The sequence below is a fragment of the Rhinatrema bivittatum genome, chromosome 8, assembly GCF_901001135.1.
Source record: "Rhinatrema bivittatum chromosome 8, aRhiBiv1.1, whole genome shotgun sequence".
In the NCBI taxonomy this organism is placed as follows: domain Eukaryota; kingdom Metazoa; phylum Chordata; class Amphibia; order Gymnophiona; family Rhinatrematidae; genus Rhinatrema; species Rhinatrema bivittatum.
This window is the reverse complement of record NC_042622.1, coordinates 224615791-224641281: the sequence shown is the minus strand read 5'-3', so window position 1 is coordinate 224641281 and position 25491 is coordinate 224615791. Positions and strand designations below refer to the sequence as shown.

General features: G+C 42.5%; 1 protein-coding gene across 1 annotated transcript in view; it reads right to left on the bottom strand.

The window, feature by feature from the left end:
- Window positions 1–1719: 1719 nt before the first annotated feature.
- LOC115097730 (occludin-like) overlaps window positions 1720–25491 on the bottom strand; it is an 88738-nt gene continuing 64966 nt past the window's right edge. Inside the window, exons 7-8 of the mRNA XM_029613746.1 lie at window positions 10503–10544; window positions 1720–3587 (exon numbers count right to left, since the gene is read on the bottom strand). Of these exons, the coding sequence (XP_029469606.1) occupies window positions 3486–3587; window positions 10503–10544 (144 nt within the window). The 3' untranslated portion in view covers window positions 1720–3485. The remainder of the gene's footprint in view (window positions 3588–10502; window positions 10545–25491) is intronic.

The following is a 25491-nucleotide window of genomic DNA, read 5'->3' as shown; positions in this document are numbered from 1 at the left end:
AGGACAGCAGGATGTTAAGTCCTCACGAAATCCACCCGCCACCCCACGGAGTTGGGTCCATATATGTTTTTACTTTTAGTTTCGCTTGCGCTTTTAGCTATAAGACGAGACTGAGGGAGACACCTGTGGTCACAGGGATAATAGCAGGCTGAGCATGCTCAGTGCACTCAGTGTGCCAGTGTCAGTCAAAGCTTTATAGAAACTTTGACAGAAAAGTTTTCCGTACAGGGCTCCATCCTGTGATGTCACCCATATGTGAGGACTAACATCCTGCTGTCCTGTGAGAACACCTGTTACAGGTAAGCAACATTTGCTTTATTGAAGTTGTTTTGAGAGTATGGCCTGTTTAACTCACAGGTTTGAAAAGGATTGGACACTACCCCAGTTGGACAATATTATGCAGATGGCCCTGGATGATGGGACTTGATAGTTTCATTTTACAACTTTAAACTGATGATTTGACTACTGAATTACCAAATATATTTTTTAATGATTGTGTAAGGTGCTTGATCTAGTTTATTTTTTTGTTTTTAACAGATGGTATAATGATCATAACATCATGAGAGTTGAGTGGCAAAGCATTAAACCGCTTCCCCTCCCCATTATATAGGTTCCCAGTCTCAACCCAAAGGCCAAGAAGGAACCATTCTCTCTGTTCATGGCTCAAAATCTGCACTTGGATCTTAGCAAGAAGTGGTCAGTTCACCAGAGGTGAAAATAATTGTTGAAGCACAGATGTATGAGGCAACAAATGTGAGATTCTGAGCAGGTCCTTTTTAAGCCTTGTCCCTCACTTTATGCTAATGTATTTGTTCAATAGTTTTAATTCTACCCATTGAAAAGTGTCATATAATTCAGATGCTAGAAATGTGGTTCTGAGCTATGCCCCCCTAAAGTGGCTGTATGCATGTTTATGTGATCCTGTTTGAATGAAATGGACTTACTGGTCAGTTTCCCTTTAGAAGTCTATGCATGCTGCATGCATACATTTCCCTACGGGTTTCATCAAACAATAGCAGGTGAAGAACTTAGAAGCATTTGGACAAAGTATATATTTTTCTGCACTTCACTGTTGCCTATAAAAGAGAAATCTACTAGATAAGGGAGCGCTGACCGACGTGCCGCAAATGCGCAGTAGAGCAGCTCTACCGCCCATGCGCGGGCGAGCACATCGGCCAGAGCGCGTGCCCGAAAAAAAAATGGCGCTGGGTCCTTAGGAGCAGGAGCGGCTAGGAGCAGGAGCGGGAGGAGCAGTAGCCGCGGCGACGAGCGAGAGGAGCAGTAGCCGCAGCGACGCGCACAAGGGAGGGAGGGACACTTCCCCGTCTGCCGGTTGTGGATGAGCTGAAAGGGGAGGGGATTGAGAGTGAGTGAGGGGAGGGGAGGGAGGAGAGAGGGAGGGAGAATAGAGGGGGGAGGTGAGAGGGAGAAAGTCAGGTGAGAGGGAGTGGGAAGGAAATGGGCCGAAAATTTTTTTTTAAATGTAGCCCGTTGTTACGGGCTTAACGGCTAGTTTTATATACATGAAATAAGGATTGCAGGGATTTAAAACTTTTCTCAATAGTAAAGCAAAAGAAGTAATATAATTTTATACTCAAATTGTAATACAAATCATTTTGCAACACAGATTAACATTTTTCAAGTGTTGAATAAACCAAATTAAAATGCTGAATAAAATTTAATTATACAGAAAATAGTTTTGCAAGCGGGGAAATAGAATACTGTGTGTCCCATTTTACTTTAATACAAGATTATGCATACACTTCTTTTTATATATGAAATCTGTACATAAAAAGGGAGTTAGTTGTAAGCTCTCACCTATCAAATCAGGACTATTACAATTAAGTGATGAAAAGGAGTTGATTTGTACAAAACAGCAGAGACTGCAGTGTACAAATCAACTCTTTTTTAGAATTATCACTTATAAGGTCTAAAATTCTGTAATGATATGAATTTTGCAATGGATACCTCCTGAATGTGTCTGTAACACTACTCCCCCTAACCCCAACCCACTTCCTGAAAACTCCCCGAATGAAATTGTCCCCTTGCAGTGAGGTGAATTGTGCCTAACAGGGAGCTGTAGCAAAGTGCCTTGTGCATACAGCTGTAGACATGCGCACATGAAGAGTATTTTATAACCTATATGCATAGGTTACAAAATAGCATGTATTTTTGTGCGTGGCGAGATACACGCATTTATGGGTACACGCACGGCCCTTTTAAAATCTTTTAATGGTGTCAGTGCCAACATATCACTAAAGCATTTGTAACACAGTAAACGACCACCAGAACTTGTGCACAAAAAAAGTCAGTCCTTTTAGAATTCTGAGAGATGTAGCTTTCACTGAAGAGAAGCTATAGTCTACATTTTAGAAACTAGGATGAGCTATATACCCCCTTATTTGACATGGTTGACAAAAAATGTCCGATCCAAAAAGAGACTGTGTAAAGGAATCATAGTTCTAAATCATATACCCTGCAATAATTTTACCACAGGACATGTGAGTCCCAGAGCTTTGCTTCCCATTGAAAAATCTGATAATGCAAAGAATGTAGATATGGCACTAGCTGCTACATAACTCCAGATAATGGACTTCTTTCTCAGTGCCTCCATGAAATAAGGAATAGCTTGCATTTCAACTCATTCAGTAGGTAGGGAGAGGTATGCTTTAGGAATTGAGGTGTATTGAGGTTCTGCTGCCAGCTGTGTCTCTTATGTCACTTGACTGAGGACTAACATTTGTTCTTTTCAATAACATCCATTTGGATGTCTCTGCCATCCGCTAATTGGCTGATCATCCAAATTTGCAATTGCAGATAATCCTATAATACCCAACCAGTAAGAAAAACCAGGGCAGAAGAAAAATAAGATCAAAGAAAAGGGTACAAAATAGGGTGTAGTACCTGTGATAGAAATTGAGTTGAAGTCCATGATATTCAGGGGCAGTAGTGAAGCATTGTTCTTGTGTTTCTTAAGGGCACCTGAACTCTTTCCTACCATAAATATCCACTTCTTTAGCTTTTTAAATTGGGGGAGTGAGAAGAGCAAGGATTTTTTTTTTTTTTACTGTTACTTGCCTACTGCTTCTGACGGAGGCATCCTTTCCTTTCTCTGAGGGGACTTTGTTTCTTGTAGAATACATTTAAAAGAAATAGGGTAAAATATCCTTAATTTTAAATAACATATATATATATACAGATACGGTATATATCTTATAACTGTACATGTACTTACATTTACAAACTGGCTACTACAAACCATTTTGTCCTTTAATCCACTATCTGTGACTTGTTTGTTTATTTATTTATTTTTTTGTTTACATGAAAAATGCCTCCCTTTAATCTCAGGACAGACACTATTAATCTATATCCACACATACAAACTAATGCAATTTGGCAAAGCAGTCTCTGCTATAAATACTAGTTCCCCTTGTGCATTTTTTTTCCAGCTGCTGCCTTTGGCTTTACAGTTCTGTTTGCCCAAATTAGCCCTTCATTTTATCATAATCGCTGACCATGCGCTTGATGTGAAACAGTTTGTTCCTCAGTTGTTTACTTTCCAGTTTCTTCATTTGGTAATCAGGAGTCTAAACAAAAGAACAGAGTATGCTGTGAAAACGCCTTACCAGCAATACATGTAAATTAATTCTTCAGAAACATACATAGAGCCCATTCCTGAGATGAATGAATTTCCAATGTTTTCTAGCACCAGCATTGCATGAAATCTTCCAAATTAAACATGGGGAAATAAGAGGGTTAGTATTACCCATGTACTGAGGGCAGGCAGACATATAGAGCAGTAAATTGATACACAAGTTCACAACAAATTAATATTAGTAGTGGTAGAGTTTGGTGCTTTAATTGCTAAATCTTAATTTCAGAAAAAAATTAAAATAAAGCAAAAGACACAAATGTAAGAATATCTCAGATATGACTAAAAATTTAGAGGCCAATATTCAATTGGCTGGTTAGCCAGATAACTTTGCACTTAACCATCTATATTCAAGAGAATATAGCTGGTTAAATTATGTTCCTGTTTAAAAAAAAACAAACCCCAAAAAACCACACACACATCATGGCCTGGCCCCTGCCTCCCTCTCACCCGAGTTGCAAAGGCCCTATGGGGCCAAACTTGCCACCCCTCCCCAAAAAGGCCCATTTCACTCTAAAAAAAAAAAAAAAATTATTAGAGCCAGGAGTACACCCCCACCCCCTACTTCCTCTTTTAATTTGGTTAAGCAGATCTTGCCATCTCCAGCTCTATTCCCCCAACCCTTTCCCTCTTTATGCCCCCACCCTCGCCTTATACCTTTCTGTGCAGTTAGTTCTCCCAGATCATGGTAGCCTCCTACCATGATCCGGGCCCAGCGCTTCTAATGGTGCTTCTGTCATTGCTAGGCTACTATGTACAAATAACCTAGTAATAGCAGAAGTGCTGGGCCTGGATCACGGTTGAAGGCCACAATGAATTTACCTGTACCTTTATGTGAGAAGGCTACCACAGATCTGGAAGAACTAATTACACATAAAGAGGGGGGGGGGGGCGCATAGAAGAGAAAGTGTTCATGGGAAAAATCTGGAGACAGAGATATCTGCTCAACAAAATTAAAGAGGAAGCACAAGCAGAGGGAAGGGGTACCCTTGGCCCTAATATTTAATTTTTTTTCTTTTTAAGGAGTAAAATGGGCCTTTTTGGGGAAGGGGGCAGCAAGCTTGGCCCCTTAGGGATTTTGCAACTCAGGTGGGAGGGAAGCGGGAGATAGGCAGGGATGTATGTTTTTTTAAAACAGGAACGTAACTTAGGTTGTATTTTCTTGAATATAGCCGGTTAAGTGCAACAATATCTAGCCACACAAGGACGGACAACTTTAGACTTGTTCTGCAGCTGATCTAAAGTTATCCTGCTAACTTAGCTGGATATATGCAATATTTTGTTATGTTAGCCTGATAATACAAACCCTCCCCAGAGCACCTAAAATGCCCCTTTTTTAGCCAGCTCAGTTAAAGCCGGATAAGTAATTAGCTATAATTTAGCTGGATAAGTGACTAAATATGCCACAATTGCCATTTAGATGGATAACATGTGCATTATCCATCTAAATGGCTTTTGAATATGGACCTCTTAGCTACTGTCCTAAAGTCCGGAACTGAAAGAGTCTAGTGGCAATAGTGCACCCATTTTAGCCACATATGCCATTATGTACCTTTTGGAACCTTAACACTTTAATACTGCCTCAGAAATTAAGCATGGACTACACTTGTTTTAATTCCTGACTTATGCATGTTTCCTAGTATTTATACTTTATTTTAACTTCATCCAGGGCTTAATTTGTAATCAAGAAGTTAAACTATGGAGCGGATGAGGGGGACTAACCTCTGGGCCAGGTGTGATCTGTGTAAGGGGCCATGGCTAGGACTTTCTCCTCCTTTGCACTATTCCTCTTCCTTATCCCTGTGACCTTCCATCCCTATCCCTCACCAGTATTTAACCCCCAACTGTCCTTTGCCCACCAGCGCTCAATGAAATTAAGGAATTGAATTAGGATAAATTTGAAATTTTTGAGCAGGAGTGCCAATCAAGACTAGCGTTGAAGCCTTGATGATTGGCATTATTGCTCACAAGTTTCAACCCCATTTTGTAACTGTTCTTTGCTCTGCATTACCTGCTTCAGGATCACACCCTCCCCTCTTGTTTCCTGCAGAATAGGCGGTGGGAAGAGGAGGAGAGGAATAACAAGAAAGAAAGTTCTGGATTAGGGATCCCAGTGGCCATTCTCTGTCTCTTCAAGGCTCCCTCTTCCTCTTCTGTGCAGGCTGCTTGAAGCAGAACATCCCTGCTGTCTTGCCTCTTAAGACTGAAAAGAAGTGGGGGAACTCTGTTCCCCCACAAATTAAACCACAACTTCATCTGATAAATGTTGACATTTTAGGTGGATCAGATTCTTTACAGAGGTATTTGAAGCAGTTAGATGGGAAGCCTTCTGTGAAGAATCTGTCTCTGTTAATGTTTGTTCTCTCCCTCACCAAATCCATTTCCCTTAAGTCATTATGCTACAAGTCCGTACTCTACACATCAGAAGGCTTCACTACAGAAGACATATTTTTGCAGTAGAGTCTCTATGCAAGTCAGTGACAGTTGTGATACAAATCCTGAAAATAAAGATTTTGTACTTTTCTCACGGGACAAGCAGGATGGTAGTCCTCACATATGGGTGACATCATCAGGATGGAGCCCAATCACGGAACACTTTTGTCAAAGTTTCTAGAACTTTGACTCCCACTGGGCATGCCCAGCATAGCACCAACATTGCAGCCAGCATGGGTCCCCCTTCCGTTTTCTTTTTTCCACGCAGCAGTAGCCACGCGGGTTAAGGAGCTCTTCAGAGATTCCTGACAGGATTTTTTCCTCTTGGAACTTAATCAAAATTTTCAAAAAATGTTTTACCCCACAGGGGTCCCCTTATCGATATCTTTGCTCCGCGGTTGAACGGTAAGTTTTTTACCTGCTTGCGGTTGAGTCCAGTCGGGTTTTTCCCTCGCAGCCTACTGGCCATCGACTGCACTGTGGCTAAATTTTGTCGAGGCCATGGCGTCGGGTTTCCGTCGATGCCCTGACTGCACTCGAACAATGTCCATCACTGACCCTCACACGGTCTGTAATGTGTTTGGGGTCCAACCATGATGTCCTTACTTGCATCAAATGTGCCCAAATGACACCAAAGGGTCGCAAGGCTAGCTGGAGAAGATGGGACTTCTCTTTCGGCCAAAAACCCCGACTCCATCGATAGCTTCGACGTCGTCTGAACCAGTACCATCTACTTCGTGCCAGCACCGGGAAACTGCTGCTGCCCGACTGGCTTCGATGACTCCGCGGGTGTCGACCCCCTCTGTTCCTCCTCAGGAGAAAGACCGAGGAGAACATCGAGAAAAACAGACACCGCCATCGTAAAGATCAGGACACCAATACAGGCAAGCCCTCAGCATCGACGTCGTCTGAGCCACTGACAAGCCCCGAACAGAAAAGGCCCCATCCTCTTCTGTCTCTGGGTCACCGAGGCATTCCCCCACCTGGACAGGTGCTGAGATCTGCGATTCCACCTTCACCGGTGGACCCTCTGGCTACGCCAGTGCTGTCTCCTACCCCAGAACCAGGTATCCATGCCCCAGGTTTCCGTGAGGAATTGGATCAGATGATCCAAGAGGCCATCAGTAAAGCACTCCAGGGGTTCAAACCTCCATAGATACCGGTGCCAGTTCCTGCTCCGGCCACCGATCTTATACACATGGCGCTTGCACCACTATTGGCAAGAATGGATAAGTTAATTGGTGCCCTTCCACCAGTGCATCATAGGGAACTGATGGCTCCGATTCATTCCTCACCAATACCCTTGTCATCGGAAGAAGAAAAATCACCGATCTCCATTCAGCCCTCCAGAGTGCTACCACTGACACATCAATCGATGTCACCGATTCCATCGGTGCCTCTGATGCCGTCGATGCCCCCATTGATGCCTCCATCGATGCCTTCAGTTCCACCTCCAAGACCATCGATGCCTAGGCCCTGAACTTCCGGAATAACACCGTTACTCTCTTCTGATGAACATATGGGAGCTGGTGATGAGCTATACAATCCCTGGACCGATGATTTGTCCCAGGATTCAGACGATCTGCCTTCATAGCCCTCTCCTCCTGATGAAGGAAGCATTTTCCTCCAGAGGTCTTGTCCTTTATCAACTTTCTTAAAGAAATGTCTGAAACTGTTCCATTCTAGCTTCAGACCGAAGAGGACTCTGGGCATCAGATGTTACAACTTCTCCAATTTCTCGATGCTCCTAAGGAAATCATGTCTATCCCTATTCATGACATCCTCTTGGACCTTTTAAAGAGAAATTGGGAGCACCCTGGCTCTGTGGCACCTGTCAACCGTAAGGCAGATGCCACTTATCTAGTTCAGCCAGCCCCTGGCTTCCAGAGAGCTCAACTAGATCATCATTCAGTAGTTGTGGAGTCAGCCCAGAAGAGGGCACGATGCTCCAAACCCCACTCTTCCAGTCCCCCAGGAAAGGAACAGAAATTTCTGGATGCGTTTGGAAGTAGAGTATTTCATGGGTCAATGCTCATCTCTCGCATTGCTTCCTATCAATTATACATGACCCAGTACAATAGGACCCTGTTTATGAAGATTCAGGAATTTGCTGAAGCCTTACCTCTGCAATTCCAGGACCAACTTCATGCCCTAGTACAAAAGGGTTTAGATGCTGGCAAACATGAAGTACGTTCGGCATATGACATCTTTGACACCGCCTCCAGAGTTTCGGCGGCATTAGGAGAGAATAGAGGCATAAGTAATTTATCGAAAACTAAAACAAAGGAATAGAGGGAGAAACAATGGTGCAAAATATAATAAAAGTCATGTATCAATATTTTAGTATCGTGTGGTGGTGGCGTGTGACAAAGTAAAGCGGGCATTCAGTATACATGAAGAAAGATTGATTGAGGAGAGGCTAGCTAACTAAAAGCCTGTTGGAAGAGCCAGGTCTTTAAGTGTTTTTTAAACATGTGTGAGTTTGGTTCCAAACATAAATTAGGAGGCATTGAGTTCCAAATTGTGGGACCTGCAATTGACAGCGACCTGTCTTTTGTGGAGCTGAGGTGTGTGAGTTTGGGTGTTGGTGTATGTATGGTCCCTTTGTAGGCAGATGTGGTAGGTCTGTTGGAGGAGTGAAAAAAGAGAGAGTCTTTCATCCAGTTGAGGTCCTGGTTGTATAGGGTTTTGTGAATGATAGTGAGACTTTTGTAGAGGATTCTGAACGAGATGGGTAGCCAGTGGAGGTCTTTTAGGATGGGAGTGATGTGGTCCATTTTGCGTGTATTGGTGAGGATTCTGGCTGCGGTGTTCTGTAATATTTGGAGTGGTTTGATGGACGAGTTGGGGAGGCCTAGCAGGAGGGAGTTACAATAGTCTGTTTTAGAGAAGATGAGGGCCTGAAGAACGGTGCGGAAGTCATTGAAGTAGAGGAGGAGTCGGTGTTTCTTAAGTACATGAAGTTTGTAGAAACATTCTTTGGTAGTGGTGTTTATGAATTTTTTTAAAGTTAAACTGATTATCTATGATGACTCCCAGGTTTCGTGAATTTTGGGAGAAATGGGGTGCTTTGGGGATAGAAGTTGCATTTCACTGTGTGAAATGAGGAGGAGCTCGGTTTTTGCAGTGTTGAGGGCAAGATTAAGAGTCGTGAGGAGGGTGTTGATTGATGTGAGGCAGTTGTCCCACATTTTTAATGCGTTAGGGAAGGAGTCCGTTACAGGGAAAAGAATTTGGACATCATCCGCATAAATGAAATGAATGAGGCCTAGGTCAGTTAGGAGCTGGCAGTCGGGTAACATATAAATGTTGAACAAGGTGGAGAATAGGGATGAGCCTTGGGGGACTCCTCTGGCTGAGTTGAAGGGGTCTGATACACAATTTCCAAGTTTAACCTTAAATTGTCTATTTCCCAGGCCCCACTCAAACCCAGGAGAACGGGCTCTGCATGACCTTGACTATAAACGTGCTCTAGCATTTTATGTAGACCGTACAGCTGCCCACAGGAAATGCACTCAATTGTTTGTTTCCTTCGATCCCATCAAATTGGGTCGAACCTGTGGGTAAGCAGACTCTCTCCTCCTGGTTAGCAGACTGTATTTCCTTTTGTTACCAACAGGCAGGCATTTCACTTCAAGACAGTGTTAAAGCACACTCTGTCAGTAGCGCACCTACGCTCGGTGACGTTTGCTGACATCTGTAAGGCTGCTACCTGGAGCTCTCTTCACACCTTCGCAGCCCATTATTGTTTAGACAAGGCTGGCAGACAAGATTCCATCTTCGGACAGTCTGTGCTACTCAACTTATTTGCGAACTGAGGTACCAACATCCGCCAACTCGGTAGGGTTCAGGATGCCCTCTACCAAATTCCACCCCAGTTCTGGTGCCTGTTGCACGTCTTTTGGTACATTTGGTGCATTGCTCGGGCATCCTCAGCTCGGTTCTTGCCCATATGTGAGGACTACCATCCTGCTTGTCCTGTGAGAAAGAAGAGTTGCTTTCCTGTAACAGGTGTTCTCACAGGACAGCAGGATGTTAGTCCTCATGAAACCCGCCCGCCACCCCGCGGTGTTGGGTTGGCTGCAGGGTTGGTGCTATGCTGGGAATGCCCAGTAGGTGCCAGTCAAAGTTCTAGAAACTTTGACAAAAGTGTTCTGTGATTGGGCTCCATCCTGATGATGTCACCCATATGTGAGAACACCTGTTACAGGTAGGCAATTCTGCTTTATTCATTGACATCAGTAAAGCATCAGTGGCATTATACACCAGAGAGAATGGGCCATGCATAGTGTCTGGCTGCTACAATGCAGTTTGGGAAAATAAATCAGCCATAGCTACAGACAAACTACCCCTATACATAAATTGGAAAAAAACACCTTCCTCTTCACCCTCCCCATCAGGCATATAGGGGGCTTACCCTCTTCAGGTCTTTCAGCCTGTTATATTCCTCTGCAACTCCCTGCAAATAAAAGGGAAATGTTAGCCAGTTAAACACCACTGTTGTTTGGTATCTTAGGCCTCACAAGTGAACACAAACACTGAAATTCTGGCAGACTGCTGCAGAGCAGTTTAGCTCATTCAACAAAAGATAACCTTAAAGAGACTTCAGTAGTTTTATTTATTCCAACCTGCTATTATCTGGACTGGACCATGGAGCTATAACACAGTGATGTTGGTGGCTTTTTGGAGATGGGATGGTACAATAGCATCAGTGAAAATGAATTAAGAGATGAGATATAAAAAGGTAGCAGAGAAGAGGAGAGGTGGAAGACAAAGTGTGGATGAAATAATGCTTGTTACACCACCAGCTGCTACTGTTGAGCTTAGATTTTGAATGTCCAGTACTGCACTGTAACTGAATAGGGAATAAATATATGGATATATTACCTGCCATTTTTTTTCTTTTTATTGAAAAAAAGGTATATGAAGCAACAAAGTCCATCCTACATTGCAATCATTTGGGATTATACAATTGCAATTAAACTTGTAGGCTGCTATAATCTAGAATATTAACTCAGTTTTGAAATAAGTCCCCCCTCCCGTCAATCCACCCTCATTCCCCCCCCAATTCCACATGCTGTAAAATAAATCAAAATGTCAGGAGTCTCCATTCCACCAAATCTATGACTCCGAGGGGCTTTTCTCAGACAACTATTGTACATAAGGATTCCAAATTTTGTTGAACCGCTGCAACGTGTCATTCTTATAAACAGTAAGGGGTAGATTTTTAAAAAGAAAGTGCGCGTATTACCTGGTGTGCACACATGGACGGGCAAAAGGGGGTAGAATTTCAAGAATTCGCGCAGCGACGCATCGTTGGGCTTCCCTAGTTCCCTCCCAGTTCGCTCCAATTAAATCAGTATATCCATGTGTGCGCCTGGAACTGCGCATGCGCTCCTTTTAAAATCGACCCCATAGTGTAACCCCATCCCTGGGTGCGGACTGCACTCCAATGGGACCATAAAAGAAATTTGTTACTGTCTCTTTAGGGCTGGAACCTCAGACTAGGTTGACCACAATATTTTGACCCTGGATCTTTGTTAGATGGGGGGGGGTGGGGGGAGGTTTCGTTTTCAGTGCCTGCCATTCTAAGGATGGTGGTAACTCCTTTTTGTCCCTGGAAGAGAAGTAATATTTTCTATTTTCCACTGGGGGCTGTACCTGCCAAAAAAGCCACTCCAGACTTGGGATATGGTGTCCAAAATAAGGGGTAGATTTTCAAAGGGATACGCGCGTAACCCCCGAAATCCTACCCCTGAGCGCGCCCCGGGATGCGCATATGTCCTGAGGCTTTCAAAAATGGGTGGTCCGGAGGCGGGGCCAGGGTGGCGGTCCGGGGGTAGTCCAGGGATGGTCCCGAGTCCTCTGGCACGGCAGCCGGCCAGCGTGCACATGTTACGCCTGCCTTGGGCAGGCGTAACTTTGACAACAAAAGGTAGGGGGGGGATTAGATAGGGGAAGGGAGAGGAAGGTGGGGGGGAGCCGAAAAAAGTTCCCTCCGAGGCCGCTCTGATCTCGGAGTGGCCTTGGAGGAAACGGAGAAAGCTATCGGGCCTCCCCTAGGGCTCGGCGCATGCAAGGTGCACAAGTGTGCACCCCCTTGCGCGCGCCGACCCTGGATTTATAACATGCGCGCAGTAGCGCACATAAGTTATAAAATCGAGTATACATTTGTGCGCGCGCGTAAGAATAAAAATCTGCCCCTAAATGTTTACTGGTGTGTATTCAATTTAGAATTGGAAAAATAACGTAGGCCTTTGCACACCAGGATAATATCTTGGTAACAGTCTCTTACCTCAGTCTGTGCAAGAGTTTCTTCTTACAGGGACCTGGGGTATCTCCATCCTTCACAGAGTGTGGAAAAATGAAGACCCCAGTGGACAAGGTATCCTCTAGTGTGGCAACAATACCCCTTCAACCCTGACCCAAGATGGGCAAAATAGTCTTGGCACAAAGAGCTCAAAATCCCTCTCTCTCCCCGGAGTGAAGATTCCGGGTCAGTTTCCTTGAAGATGTCAAAAAATTCTTAGTTAGCTAATTCTTCTTTTCTGTTCCTCATTCTCCAGATCCCAGATGGCAAGGATCCACTTAGGTACAAGTAACTCCTGATGTTCCTCTCAGGTAGAAAAGGGGCAGCCAAAATGTTTCTCCTAGGTCTCAAAAACCAAAGTCTTTTCCCCTTCAACTTAAATTTCTACCAGAGTTCCTCCTTGCAGTGGGTCACCATTATACCTCATTCCTTGTTGAGGGTATGGAGGGGCAGGTCTTCCTTACCAAGGGCACCCCAGGCACAGGGTTCCCCGAGCCCTGGGCCCAGATGATACCAAGGGTCTCACAAGGTTCCTACCACAAAAAAATGTAAAACCTGAAAATAAACCCAGAGGGAAATTACAATAAGCCAATGAGTGGACTGGAAGGAATACCCTCTCGATTCTGGGCATGCCTGACTCCTCTGCTTGGGCCTGAAAAACCAACTCAGGAAAAAAGCTCCTTACTACTTCCTAACTTCAAGTAAACCATAAGGGACTGCCCAGTTTCTCAGTTTTTATTGTCTCCCAGAGTGGCAGCCATTCCAGCACCCTCAAAGGAGGAGTTGCATTTGAGTGGTAAATTCCCCCATTCACTAGCCTAAACTGTTATAACTAGAATAACAGTTTACCCAGGGCTTAATGTTAATGGAATTGGAAGGTCCATTACAATAGTAATACCTAGAGCTTGTCAATGTTTGAAACCTCTACAATGTTTGAAACCTCTACAACTCCTTCAAAACGCTACTGCACGCATCCTTACTAATGCCAATAAAAAAGACCACATCACTCCCACCCTCATCAACCTCCACTGGCTTCCTATCCACTCACGAATTATTTACAAAACCCTTACCCTCATCCACAAAAGTATTACTAACGAACATTACAACTGGCTAAACCCACCTTTCCTCCCTCGTACCTCCACAAGACCCACCCGCTCCTCTCTCCGTGCAACCCTTATTCCCCCCTCCATAAAATCCACAAGACTCATCTCCACCACTAATAGGGCCCTCTCCCTCGCAGGCCCTTCCCTTTGGAACTCCATGCCCCTTGACCTACGCACAGAAACCTCCACACCCACTTTCAAAAAGAAACTCAAAACCTGGCTCTTCCTCCAAGCATACCCCCAATCATCATCATCTCCTACTAACACCCTTACCCGAAATCCTTCTCTCACCTACACTCCCCCACAGGACCTACACCCAACACCCACACCCACCCCCTCTAAGGAACTACAAACCTAAAAATGTTACTCAGCACAACCGCATACACTTTCTTACCTCAATTATTGTTGTTCTGCGCCTACACAATCTTGTATATAACCTGTGTACACATCAATTGTCCCTTGTACCCCTATACATAGCTTCTCCTTTTTGTATATAACCTGTGTACACATCAATTGTCCCTTGTACCCCTGTACATAGCTTCTCCTTTTGTATCCACTCCATCCCCCTTCCCCTTCCTTAGTCTCGTCTACCCCCTCCCCTCCCTCCCCTTAGTTATTTATTTTACCTTTCTAGTTACTTACTATGTTACTTTGTTTGTTACACAATGTTCCTTGTAAAGGCTTTGCCTACATATTTTCGGTTGTAAGTTATCTGTAAACCGGCACGATGTGCAAACGGTTGCCGGTATATAAAACAAAATTAAAAAAAAAAAAAAAAAAAAAAAAATCTCCAGAGGAAGCTACTGGAGGGAAGCCCTTATTATACAGAAAGAATGAACTATGATAATCTCTGTTACCCACTAAGACTTTTCCACTTCCTCCATAAGGCCAAGGCGAGATCTGTATAAGAGGATATATACATCAAGGATCGCCAGTATCTTTGAGGGAGTCAGACAAAAGAAGAGCGTAGGGCCACACCCATAAATCCCTGTTCAATTTGAACTTATTGCTTATTTCCTGCATTCTATGACAATTAATAGCCCTAAATTGAGAGGCCACAAAATACCACAGGATATTACGAACACCCAAACCGCTTCTTTTTAGGCTGATATAAGACTGAATGGGCAACTCGAGTAGCCCTATGCCTCCTTTGCCACAACTTTAGAACTTTTTCTGGAATGTGAACTGTCAGAGTTTGGAAAAGAAATATCATAAATGGGGTAGTACATTCATTTTCACAGTGGCGATTCTGCTCAACCATGAGAGACTGTGCCTATCCCCTTTATCCAAATATTGAGAAAGCGCCCTCAATAGATTATCATAATTAAGCTGGTACAATTGTTTGTGATCAGGGTCAATATTCACCCCTAAATTTCAGTCCATTTAAATGGGAACTGTCTCCTTAAATGATCAACCTGCTCTCTCGTTAGTGTGAATTTCAATATTTCCGATTTATCCTCACTCATGTTAAATCCAAACACGCTGCCGTAACTTCTAAGGTCAACAAGCGAGGCATACAGGGTTGAAGCCAGGCCCATAAAGCCAACATAAGATCATCAGCAAACAGAGTACGCTTATAATCAACTGTTCCCACTATAATCCCCTTTATCTCCTGTGAACTATGAAGCCTTTATGCTACGGGTTCGAACACCAAGGCAAAATGGAAAGGAAAAAGCAGACACCCCTGCCTGGTTCCTCACCCAATCAAAAATGAATGAGAGTACCCCCCACCCCGTTCACCTTAATACAAGCTGTCGAGTTTTCATATAATTTGTGACTCCATTGGAGAAAATTTGCTCCCACCTGCATCTTTTCCAAGATTTTAAATAAGAACTGCCAGTGAACTCCAAGGCTTTCTCTGCATTGACAGTTAGCAACAAAGGTGGAATTTCTCTAGCCCTCACCCAGCAGATTAAATTCAAAATCTTATGTACACTGTCGGAAGATAGGCAACTCGGTATAAAGAGAACTTCGTCTCTATGGATCAGAGTAGTGGCCACACTGCTTAAATGTACTGCTGGCACCCTAACCAATATTTTAACATCTATATTCAATAATGAAATGGGTCTGTAATTGCTCTCAGTGTAGCATCTTTGCTCCCTTGGGAAGTAGTGTCCCAGCCAGATTAGCGCCTCTGGCCAATTTAGCATCCATGGGAAGAGAATTAAATATCAATGTCAAGGGCTTAACCAAAACCAAACTAAACTATTTATAAAACATTGCAGAAAAACAATCCAAGCCAGGAGATTTACCCACCTTCTGCTCTTTAATAACTTGAAGAACATCTAATTCAACAAACTCTCTATTTAGCATCTACTAGTTTTCTAGATACAGGGAGGGAAAAGTTATATCATCAAGATACCCATCAATATCAACTTCACGGATCGTACTATCTGGGAATATAACTCTTGACAAAATTGGGCAAGTCTTTTCCGAATATCCATATTGTCAGTCACCACTCTTTCCCTCTTGCTTCCTGTCCTTAACAATTTGGTTCTGCAGAAATTTGTTCTTTGACATTCTAGCCAATAAATGACTAGCCTTGTTTCCAAACTCAAAATACTTCTGCTTTATCAAATCTAGCTGAAAGGCAATTTGGTCAACATTTAGGATTTTCAACTTATTTCTCGCATTTTCTAATTCAACCAAAATTTTGGGGTCCGCCCCTCTCTTAGGTTGTAGTTGTAACTCAGTGATTTGTAGGAGCAGTTCAAAATGAGATGTTTCTCTCCCCCTCTCCTTAAAAGTAGCCTGGGAAATCAATTTACCCCTCACCACAGCTTTCAAACAATCCCAAAGCATTATAGATGGTACATCTCCCATATCATTCATTCATTTATTTATTTATCAATTTTTATATACCGTCGTTCTGTTTCGCCATCACAACGGTTTACAAAGTTATGAAGTTTAACTGTGTTTTCAAAAATGGTTCATATGGTTGCTAATATAGAGTATAACATTATGAACTAGTTTATAAATTAATCAAGAACATAATACAGAACTAAGTAAATCACAAGATTCTTGGGTCAATCTGTTTTCAAGTGTGAAAGGATGGGAACGGAGGGTTTTTTTAGTCATTGGGTGAGTTGGTAGGCTTTGGTAAACATCCATGTTTTTAGCTCTTTCTTGAAAGTTTTTTTCTTGAATCCCGAGTTCAATTGGGAGGGTGTTCCAGAGTTTGGGGCTTCCAAGTGAAATTGCTCTCTTTTGAGTTGAGGTGAGTTGTTTGGATCTAGAAGGAGAAATCTTTAATAGACCTTTATTTGCTGATCTGAGGTTTCTGTTTGGAGCATACAATTTTATGGAAGAACTAAGCCAGTTTGTTTGATTTTCATATATTATTTTATGTAGTATGGATAGAATTTTGTATTCGATCCTAAATTTTATTGGGAGCCAGTGTAGAGATATAAATCTGGGAGTGATATGATCATGTTTTTTTAGATCCGGTGAGTATTCTTGCAGTTGCGTTTTGCAGGATCTGTAGTGGATGGATTGTATTATGAGGTAAGTTGAATAATAGGGAGTTCCAGTAGTCCAGGTTGGAGAATATAAGTAGTTGAAGGACTGATCTGAAGTCACTGGGGAAGAGGAAAGGTTTTAAATGATGTAATGTTAGGAGTTTGTGATAACCATCTTTGATTTTAGCTGTGATGTGATTTTGAAGGAGAGTTCTTTGTCAATTATGACTCCAAGGTTGCATGCGTGATTGACTGTGATAGCCACTTTTTGGTTTATTAAGTTGAGTGGCAGTGGTTGAGGAAAGTTGTTCTGTCTAGTATGATTATTTCAGTTTTATCAAAGTTTAGTATGAGTTTCAAGTTGGATAGTAGTTTTATTTTGTTTAGGTAGGTGGCTGTTTTTTTGTAGGTTTCTTCCAATGAGTTGATTATTGGTATTAATATTTGAATGTCATCAGCGTATATGAAGTGGGTCAGGTTGAAGTTTGATAAGTGGCATATTGGATGGAGATAAATGTTGAAGAGGGTCGCTAATAGTTGGATCATTGGGGGACTCTGGTGTCAAGATTTATTTTTTTTGAAAGGGTATTATTGACACATACTTGGTATGTTCTTTGTGAAAGAAATGATGTGAACCATTGTAGGGTTTTTTTCTTTTGCACCAATTTCAGATAGTGGTTCAATCATAATGGAGTGGTTTACCGTGTCAAATGCTGCTGATAGATCGAGTAGTACCAGAAGGTAGCTGTGGCCATTTTCAAAACCTTTGAGTACGATGTCATTCAAAGATAGTAGTAATGTTTCTTGTTCAATTGTTTTCTGAAGCCAAATTGAGTGGGAAGTAGGATGTTGTTTTCTTCAAGGTGGTCACTGAGACGGGAGTGTACGATTTTCTCAATGATTTTGGCAATAAAGAGTAGGTTTGATATGAGTCGGTAGTTCAGTGGATTATCTGGATCAAGGTTGTTCTCTTTCAGAATGGGTTTAATAATTGCAGATTTTAGGCATTCAGGGTAGTTTCCTTCAGTGAGGGATAGGTTTATGATGTCAGTTAAAATTTTAGTTATTGAAGGTTCAATATTTTTTAACATCGTTATGGGAATGGAGTACATAGGGTGTTTTGCTGGGTTCATATTTTTGATTATTGTTTGGATTTCCAGTGATGATGCAGTTTCAAAATTGGGCCAACTTAAAGTTTGAGAGATTTGTATTTTCTGTTTTTTCTGGTTTTGTGAGATGGTGTTGATGTTGAGATTGTTATTTATGATGTTTTTTATTTTTTCATTAAAGAATTCTGCAAAATCATTACTTGTCATCTTGGATGTTGAAGATAGCTTGTCATCATTGATAGGTTTGGTTAGGCTTTTTACAATATTGAAAAGCATCTTTGGGTTATGTTGGTATTTGTTTATTTTATTTGAGTAGAAGTCTTTTTTTGTTTTGCGGATGAGTTTTTTGTAATCTGCTAGTTGTGCTTTGTATGCGTTAAGTAGTGTGGATGATTTATTGTTGTTTCTCCAGGTTTTCTCTTTTTTTCTGAGTTCTCGTTTGGCTGATCTGATGTTTTCATTGTACCATTGATTCTGATGTTTTGGGTTTTTATAAGAACATAAGAAATTGCCATGCTGGGTCAGACCAAGGGTCCATCAAGCCCAGCATCCTGTTTCCAACAGAGGCCAAACCAGGCCACAAGAACCTGGCAAGTACTCAAGATCCCATGCTACTGATGCAATTAATAGCAGCGGCTATTCCCTAAGTAAACTTGATTAATAGCCGTTAATGGACTTCTCCTCCAAGAACTTATCCAAACCTTTTTTGAACCCAGCTACACTAACTGCACTAACTACATTCTCTGGCAACAAATTCCAGAGCTTTATTGTGCATTGAGTGAAAAAGAATTTTCTCCGATTAGTCTTAAATGTGCTACTTGCTAACTTCATAGAATGCCCCCTAGTCCTTCTATTATTCGAAAGTGTAAATAACCGAGTCACATCTACTCGTTCAAGACCTCTCATGAGGTCTCATGAGCCTGCGGCTCCTGTTCCTATATACTGAAGACTCTCTGTTGCATAAAGAAGACACTACAGAGATCTACAGAAGAACATAAGAAAATGCCATACTGGGTCAGACCAAGGGTCCATCAAGCCCAGCATCCTGTTTCCAACAGTGGCCAATCCAGGCCATAAGAACCTGGCAAGTACCCAAAAACTAAGTCTATTCCATGTAACCATTGCTAATGGCAGTGGCTATTCTCTAAGTGAACTTAATAGCAGGTAATGGACTTCTCCTCCAAGAACTTATCCAATCCTTTTTTAAACACAGCTTTATTAACTGCACTAACCACATCCTCCGGCAACAAATTCCAGAGTCTAATTGTGCGTTGAGTAAAAAAGAACTTTCTCCGATTAGTTTTAAATGTGCCCCATGCTAACTTCATGGAGTGCCCCCTAGTCTTTCTACTATCCGAAAGAGTAAATAACCGATTCACATCTACCCGTTCTAGACCTCTCATGATTTTAAACACCTCTATCATATCCCCCCTCAGTCGTCTCTTCTCCAAGCTGAAAAGTCCTAACCTCTTTAGTCTTTCCTCATAGGAGAGTTGTTCCATTCCCCTTATCATTTTGGTAGCCCTTCTCTGTACCTTCTCCATCGCAATTATATCTTTTTTGAGATGCGGCGACCAGAATTGTACACAGTATTCAAGGTGCGGTCTCACCATGGAGCGATACAGAGGCATTATGACATTTTCCGTTTTATTCACCATTCCCTTTCTAATAATTCCCAACATTCTGTTTGCTTTTTTGACTGCCTCAGCACACTGTACCGACGATTTCAATGTGTTATCCACTATGACACCTAGATCTCTTTCTTGGGTTGTAGCACCTAATATGGAACCCAACATTGTGTAATTATAGCATGGGTTATTTTTCCCTATATGCATCACCTTGCACTTATCCACATTAAATTTCATCTGCCATTTGGATGCCCAATTTTCCAGTCTCACAAGGTCTTCCTGCAATTTATCACAATCTGCTTGTGATTTAACTACTCTGAACAATTTTGTGTCATCTGCAAATTTGATTATCTCACTTGTCATATTTCTTTCCAGATCATTTATAAATATATTGAACAGTAAGGGTCCCAATACAGATCCCTGAGGCACTCCACTGTCCACTCCCTTCCACTGAGAAAATTGTCCATTTAATCCTACTCTCTGTTTCCTGTCTTTTAGCCAGTTTGCAATCCACGAAAGGACATCGCCACCTATCCCATGACTTTTTACTTTTCCTAGAAGCCTCTCATGAGGAACTTTGTCAAACGCCTTCTGAAAATCCAAGTATACTATATCTACCGGTTCACCTTTATCCACATGTTTATTAACTCCTTCAAAAAAGTGAAGCAGATTTGTGAGGCAAGACTTGCCCTGGGTAAAGCCATGCTGACTTTGTTCCATTAAACCATGTCTTTCTATATGTTCTGTGATTTTGATGTTTAGAACACTTTCCACTATTTTTCCTGGCACTGAAGTCAGGCTAACCGGTCTGTAGTTTCCCGGATCGCCCCTGGAGCCCTTTTTAAATATTGGGGTTACATTTGCTATCCTCCAGTCTTTAGGTACAATGGATGATTTTAATGATAAGTTACAAATTTTTACTAATAGGTCTGAAATTTCATTTTTTAGTTCCTTCAGAACTCTGGGGTGTATACCATCCGGTCCAGGTGATTTACTACTCTTCAGTTTGTCAATCAGGCCTACCACATCTTCTAGGTTCACCGTGATTTGATTCAGTCCATCTGAATCATTACCCATGAAAACCTTCTCCATTACGGGTACCTCCCCAACATCCTCTTCAGTAAACACCGAAGCAAAGAAATCATTTAATCTTTCCGCGATGGCCTTATCTTCTCTAAGTGCCCCTTTAACCCCTCGATCATCTAACGGTCCAACTGACTCCCTCACAGGCTTTCTGCTTCGGATATATTTTAAAAAGTTTTTACTGTGAGTTTTTGCCTCTACAGCCAACTTCTTTTCAAATTCTCTCTTAGCCTGTCTTATCAATGTCTTACATTTAACTTGCCAATGTTTATGCTTTACCCTATTTTCTTCTGTTGGATCCTTCTTCCAATTTTTGAATAAAGATCTTTTGGCTAAAATAGCTTCTTTCACCTCCCCTTTTAACCATGCTGGTAACTGTTTTGCCTTCTTTCCACCTTTCTTAATGTGTGGAATACATCTGGACTGTGCTTCTAGAATGGTATTTTTTTTAACAATGACCACGCCTCTTGGACATTTTTTACTTTTGTAGCTGCTCCTTTCAGTTTTTTTCTAACAATTTTTCTCATTTTATCAAAGTTTCCCTTTTGAAAGTTTAGCACGAGAGCCTTGGATTTGCACACTGTTCCTTTTCCAGTCATTAAATCAAATTTGATCATATTATGATCACTATTGCCAAGCGGCCCCACCACCGTTACCTCTACAATTGTGAGTATATCTTCTACCACTGGTTATGCCCAGCATACACTGTCCACTCACTACCTATAGTCTCTCCTTACAGCTCAGCAACTCAGAGATCGTAGTTCCACTATCAGAGGGACTTCAGCCCTGCCGGGCATATCAACTCACTACTGCCACCTCTGGTGGTTCTACTTCCAGTCTAATAAAGAACTATCTGTGTTTGTCTCAATACTCCAGCCTAGCCGGTGGTCCCTCTCAGGATCTCCACTTGAGGGCGCTGTCATCTGCCATCAGCCCAGGGATTCACTATTTCTACTAAGTGTTACTTCCTATACTAATAGAGTGGTATCATCTGCCACTCTGTGGGAGCCAACCGACATCAGACCATTACTCCTCTCTCTGCGGAAGCTGATCCATATCAGATAGCTATCTCCCCATGGGAATCATACAGGTTGCTGGTTCATCTTTCTACAGGAGGAAAGCATAACAGTTGCTACTCCTTCCCTCTGGAAGAGCAGAGCACTAACAGATTGCTACTCCTTAGCAAGATCCGTAACAGAGTGCTAACTCTGCTTCCCCTGGTGGAGTGATCGCTAACAGATTGCTAACTCCTCCCCTCTGGGGAGCAGGTCTATAACAGCGATGTCCTTTCGTGGATTACAAACTGGTTAAAAGACAGGAAACAGAGAGTAGGATTAAATGGTCAATTTTCTCAGTGGAAAAGGGTAAATAGTGGAGTGCCTCAGGGATCTGTACTTGGACCGGTGCTTTTCAATATATATAAAAATGATCTGGAAAGGAATACGACGAGTGAGGTTATCAAAGTTGCGGACGATACAAAATTATTCAGAGTAGTTAAATCACAAGCAGACTGTGATACATTACAGGAGGACCTTGCAAGACTGGAAGATTGGGCATCCAAATGGCAGATGAAATTTAATGTGGACAAGTGCAAGGTGTTGAATATAGGGAAAAATAACCCTTGCTGTAGTTACACGATGTTAGGTTTCCATATTAGGAGCTACCACCCAGGAAAAAGATCTAGGCATCATAGTGGATAATATTTTAAAATCGTCGGCTCAGTGTGCTGCAGCAGTCAAAAAAGCAAACAATGCTAGGAATTATTAGGAAGGGAATGGTTAATAGAACAGAAAATGTCATAATGCCTCTGTATCGCTCCATGGTGAGACCACACCTTGAATACTGTGTACAATTCTGGTTGCCGCATCTCAAAAAAGATATAGTTGCGATGGACAAGATACAGAGAAGGGCAACCAAAATGATAAAGGGGATGGAACAGCTCCCCTGTGAGGAAAGGCTGAAGAGGTTAGGGCTGTTCAGCTTGGAGAGGAGACGGCTGAGGGGGGATATGATAGAGGTCTTTAAGATCATGAGAGGTCTTGAACGAGTAGATGTGACTCTGTTATTTACACTGGAGTCTGGTTTCTATAGGCAGTCTGAAATAGAGCTCACAATAACTGTGTATGGGATGGCTTCTGGAATAGAAGAGAGGCTAGAAGAGATTCAGGAACGTAGGCCCTCGTGGAGCGAGTACTGGTTCCTATCTGTTAATCTGTAATAGTAATCGATAATATATAGGTATGAGATATCTTCTGAGGAAGAAGAGAGTATGAGAAAGGAATTTGGAACATAGGCCCTCGTGGAGCGAGTACCGATTCCTATCTGCAATGGTAACTCACGATCTCCGTACCTGCGATAACGTCTTAGAGTGAAGGGAGCCTTAGAGATTAGGAACAATGGCCCTCGTGGAGCGAGTACCGGCTCCTATCTGTGTGTTCACGTCTGCGATTGCCTCCAGGCAATAGGAGCATTCTGAGTCTTCGGGAACGTAGGCCCTCGAGGAGCGCATACCGGATCCCGTCCAACAATTTGAAAACAAGAATAGAGAGCGCGAAGCCCCCGAGGAACAGGTACTCCTGGTAAGTTTGAAAAGGCCGAGCAGTGGAGAAGAATTCTCCTTGCTGACTCGGAACGTAGTTGCAAGTAGCGTGGACTGCCGAAGCAAGTCCCGTTGGAGTTCCTTGCTAACTCGCTTGTAGTTAGCAAACAAAGACCTTTTAAATTGAAAATGGATTACATCATTATGGGGGGACATCCCCGAGATTCGCACCCTTGCTGGTTCAAAGTCTGGAGCGCGCGCACATGCGCGCGCGCTCTTACATCATCAGGAACATAGCGCATCCATAGTGTCAAGCCAGCCCGGGGGACACCGGGCCCAAGAGGCGGGGAGAATCCGCGGCGGCATCTGTCCGTCTGAGCCAAAGGGAGTCGCCACAAAGGTAGAGAGGGTGGAGAGAGGGCGAGAATAACCACAAACGCAACAATCGCCTCCTATCCCATGACTTTTTAGTTTTCGTAGAAGCCTCTCATGAGAAACTTTGTCAAACGCCTTCTGAAAATCCAAATACACTACATCTACCGGTTCATCTTTATCCACATGTTTATTAACCCCTTCAAAAAAATGAAGCCGATTTGTTAGGCAAGATTTCCCTTGGGTAAATCCATGTTGACTGTGTTCCATTAAATCATGTCTTTCTATATGCTCTACGATTTTGGTCTTGAGAATAGTTTCCACTATTTTTCCTGGCACTGAAGTCAGGCTCACTGGTCTATAGTTACCCAGATCGCCCCTGGAGCCTTTTTTAAATATTGGGGTTACATTGGCCACTCTCCAGTCTTCAAGTACAATGGATGATTTTAATGATAGGTTACAAATTTTAACTAATAGATCAGAAATTTCATTTTTGAGTTCCTTCAGTACCCTAGGATGCATACCATCAGGTCCAGGTGATTTGCTACTCTTTAGTTTGTCAATCTGGCCTACTACATTTTCCAGGTTCACAGTGATTTCATTCAGTTGGTCTGACTCATCACCCCTGAAAACCATTTCCGAAAGTGGTATCTCCCCAACATCCTCATTAGTAAACACGGAGGCAAAGAATTCATTTAGTCTTTCTGCAATGGCCTTATCTTCCCTAAGAGCCCCTTTAACCCCTCGGTCATCTAATGGTCCAACCGACTCCCTCACAGGTTTCTTGCTTTGGATATATTTTTAAAAGTTTTTATTATGAGTTTTTGCCTCTATGGCCAACTTTTCCGATCATCTACCCGCCCCTCCAGATCCAACTTTGCTGGTACCCTATACACCTCCTCCCTAAAAACTGCTCACCACACCTCAACCAGAGAAAGGGCTTTCTCTATTGCCGGTCCTTCCCTATGGAACACCCTGCCCACGGCCCTCCGTCTAGAACCTAACTTGTCTAAATTTTAAAAAGGGCTCAAAACCTGGCTCTTTACATTAGCATACCCAGACGTTGACCAAACTTAGCTTGCACTCTAACCCCGCAGCCCACCCTTTCCCCTCTCCTCCTCTCCTCCTCTCTGCCTCTCCTTTTCTCCCCCTTTCTTCACCCCAAGCAAAGACTCCAAAATATAGTGTTTCTCCCCCCTAAGCAATGACACCTAAATTCTGTTATTAGTTTCCCCTCACCCTCCTTTAAGCCTACCCTACCATTCCCCCCCCCCCCCCACCTCTCCCTGTCACTGCCATCACTGGTCTGGTACCTACCAGCACACCTGTACATAGTATCTATTGTTAATTTTATTTTCTTCAAATGTTCCTATCAAATTTCTCTCTTTCCCTATCCTTCCTACTGCTGTCCTCTCTCCTCTTTCATTACTGTTCCCCCCTTCCCTTCCCTGTTTATTGTATTTCTCTCTCTTGTTATTTTGTTACAATGTAAACTGGCATGATGTTCCAATGAATGTCGGTATATAAAAATCAACAAATAAATAAATAAATAACTTAATTTCAAATTCTCTCTTCGCCTGCCTTATCGATGTTTTACATTTAACTTGACAATGCTTATGTTTTATCCTAGTTTCTTCAGATGGATCCTTCTTCCAATTTTTGAAGGATTTTTTTTTGGCTACAATAGCCTCTTTCACCTCACCTTTTAACCATGACGGTAATTGTTTTGCCTTCCTTCCACCTTTCTTAATGCGTGGAATACATATGGACTGCGCCTCCAGGATTGTATTATTAAACAATGTCC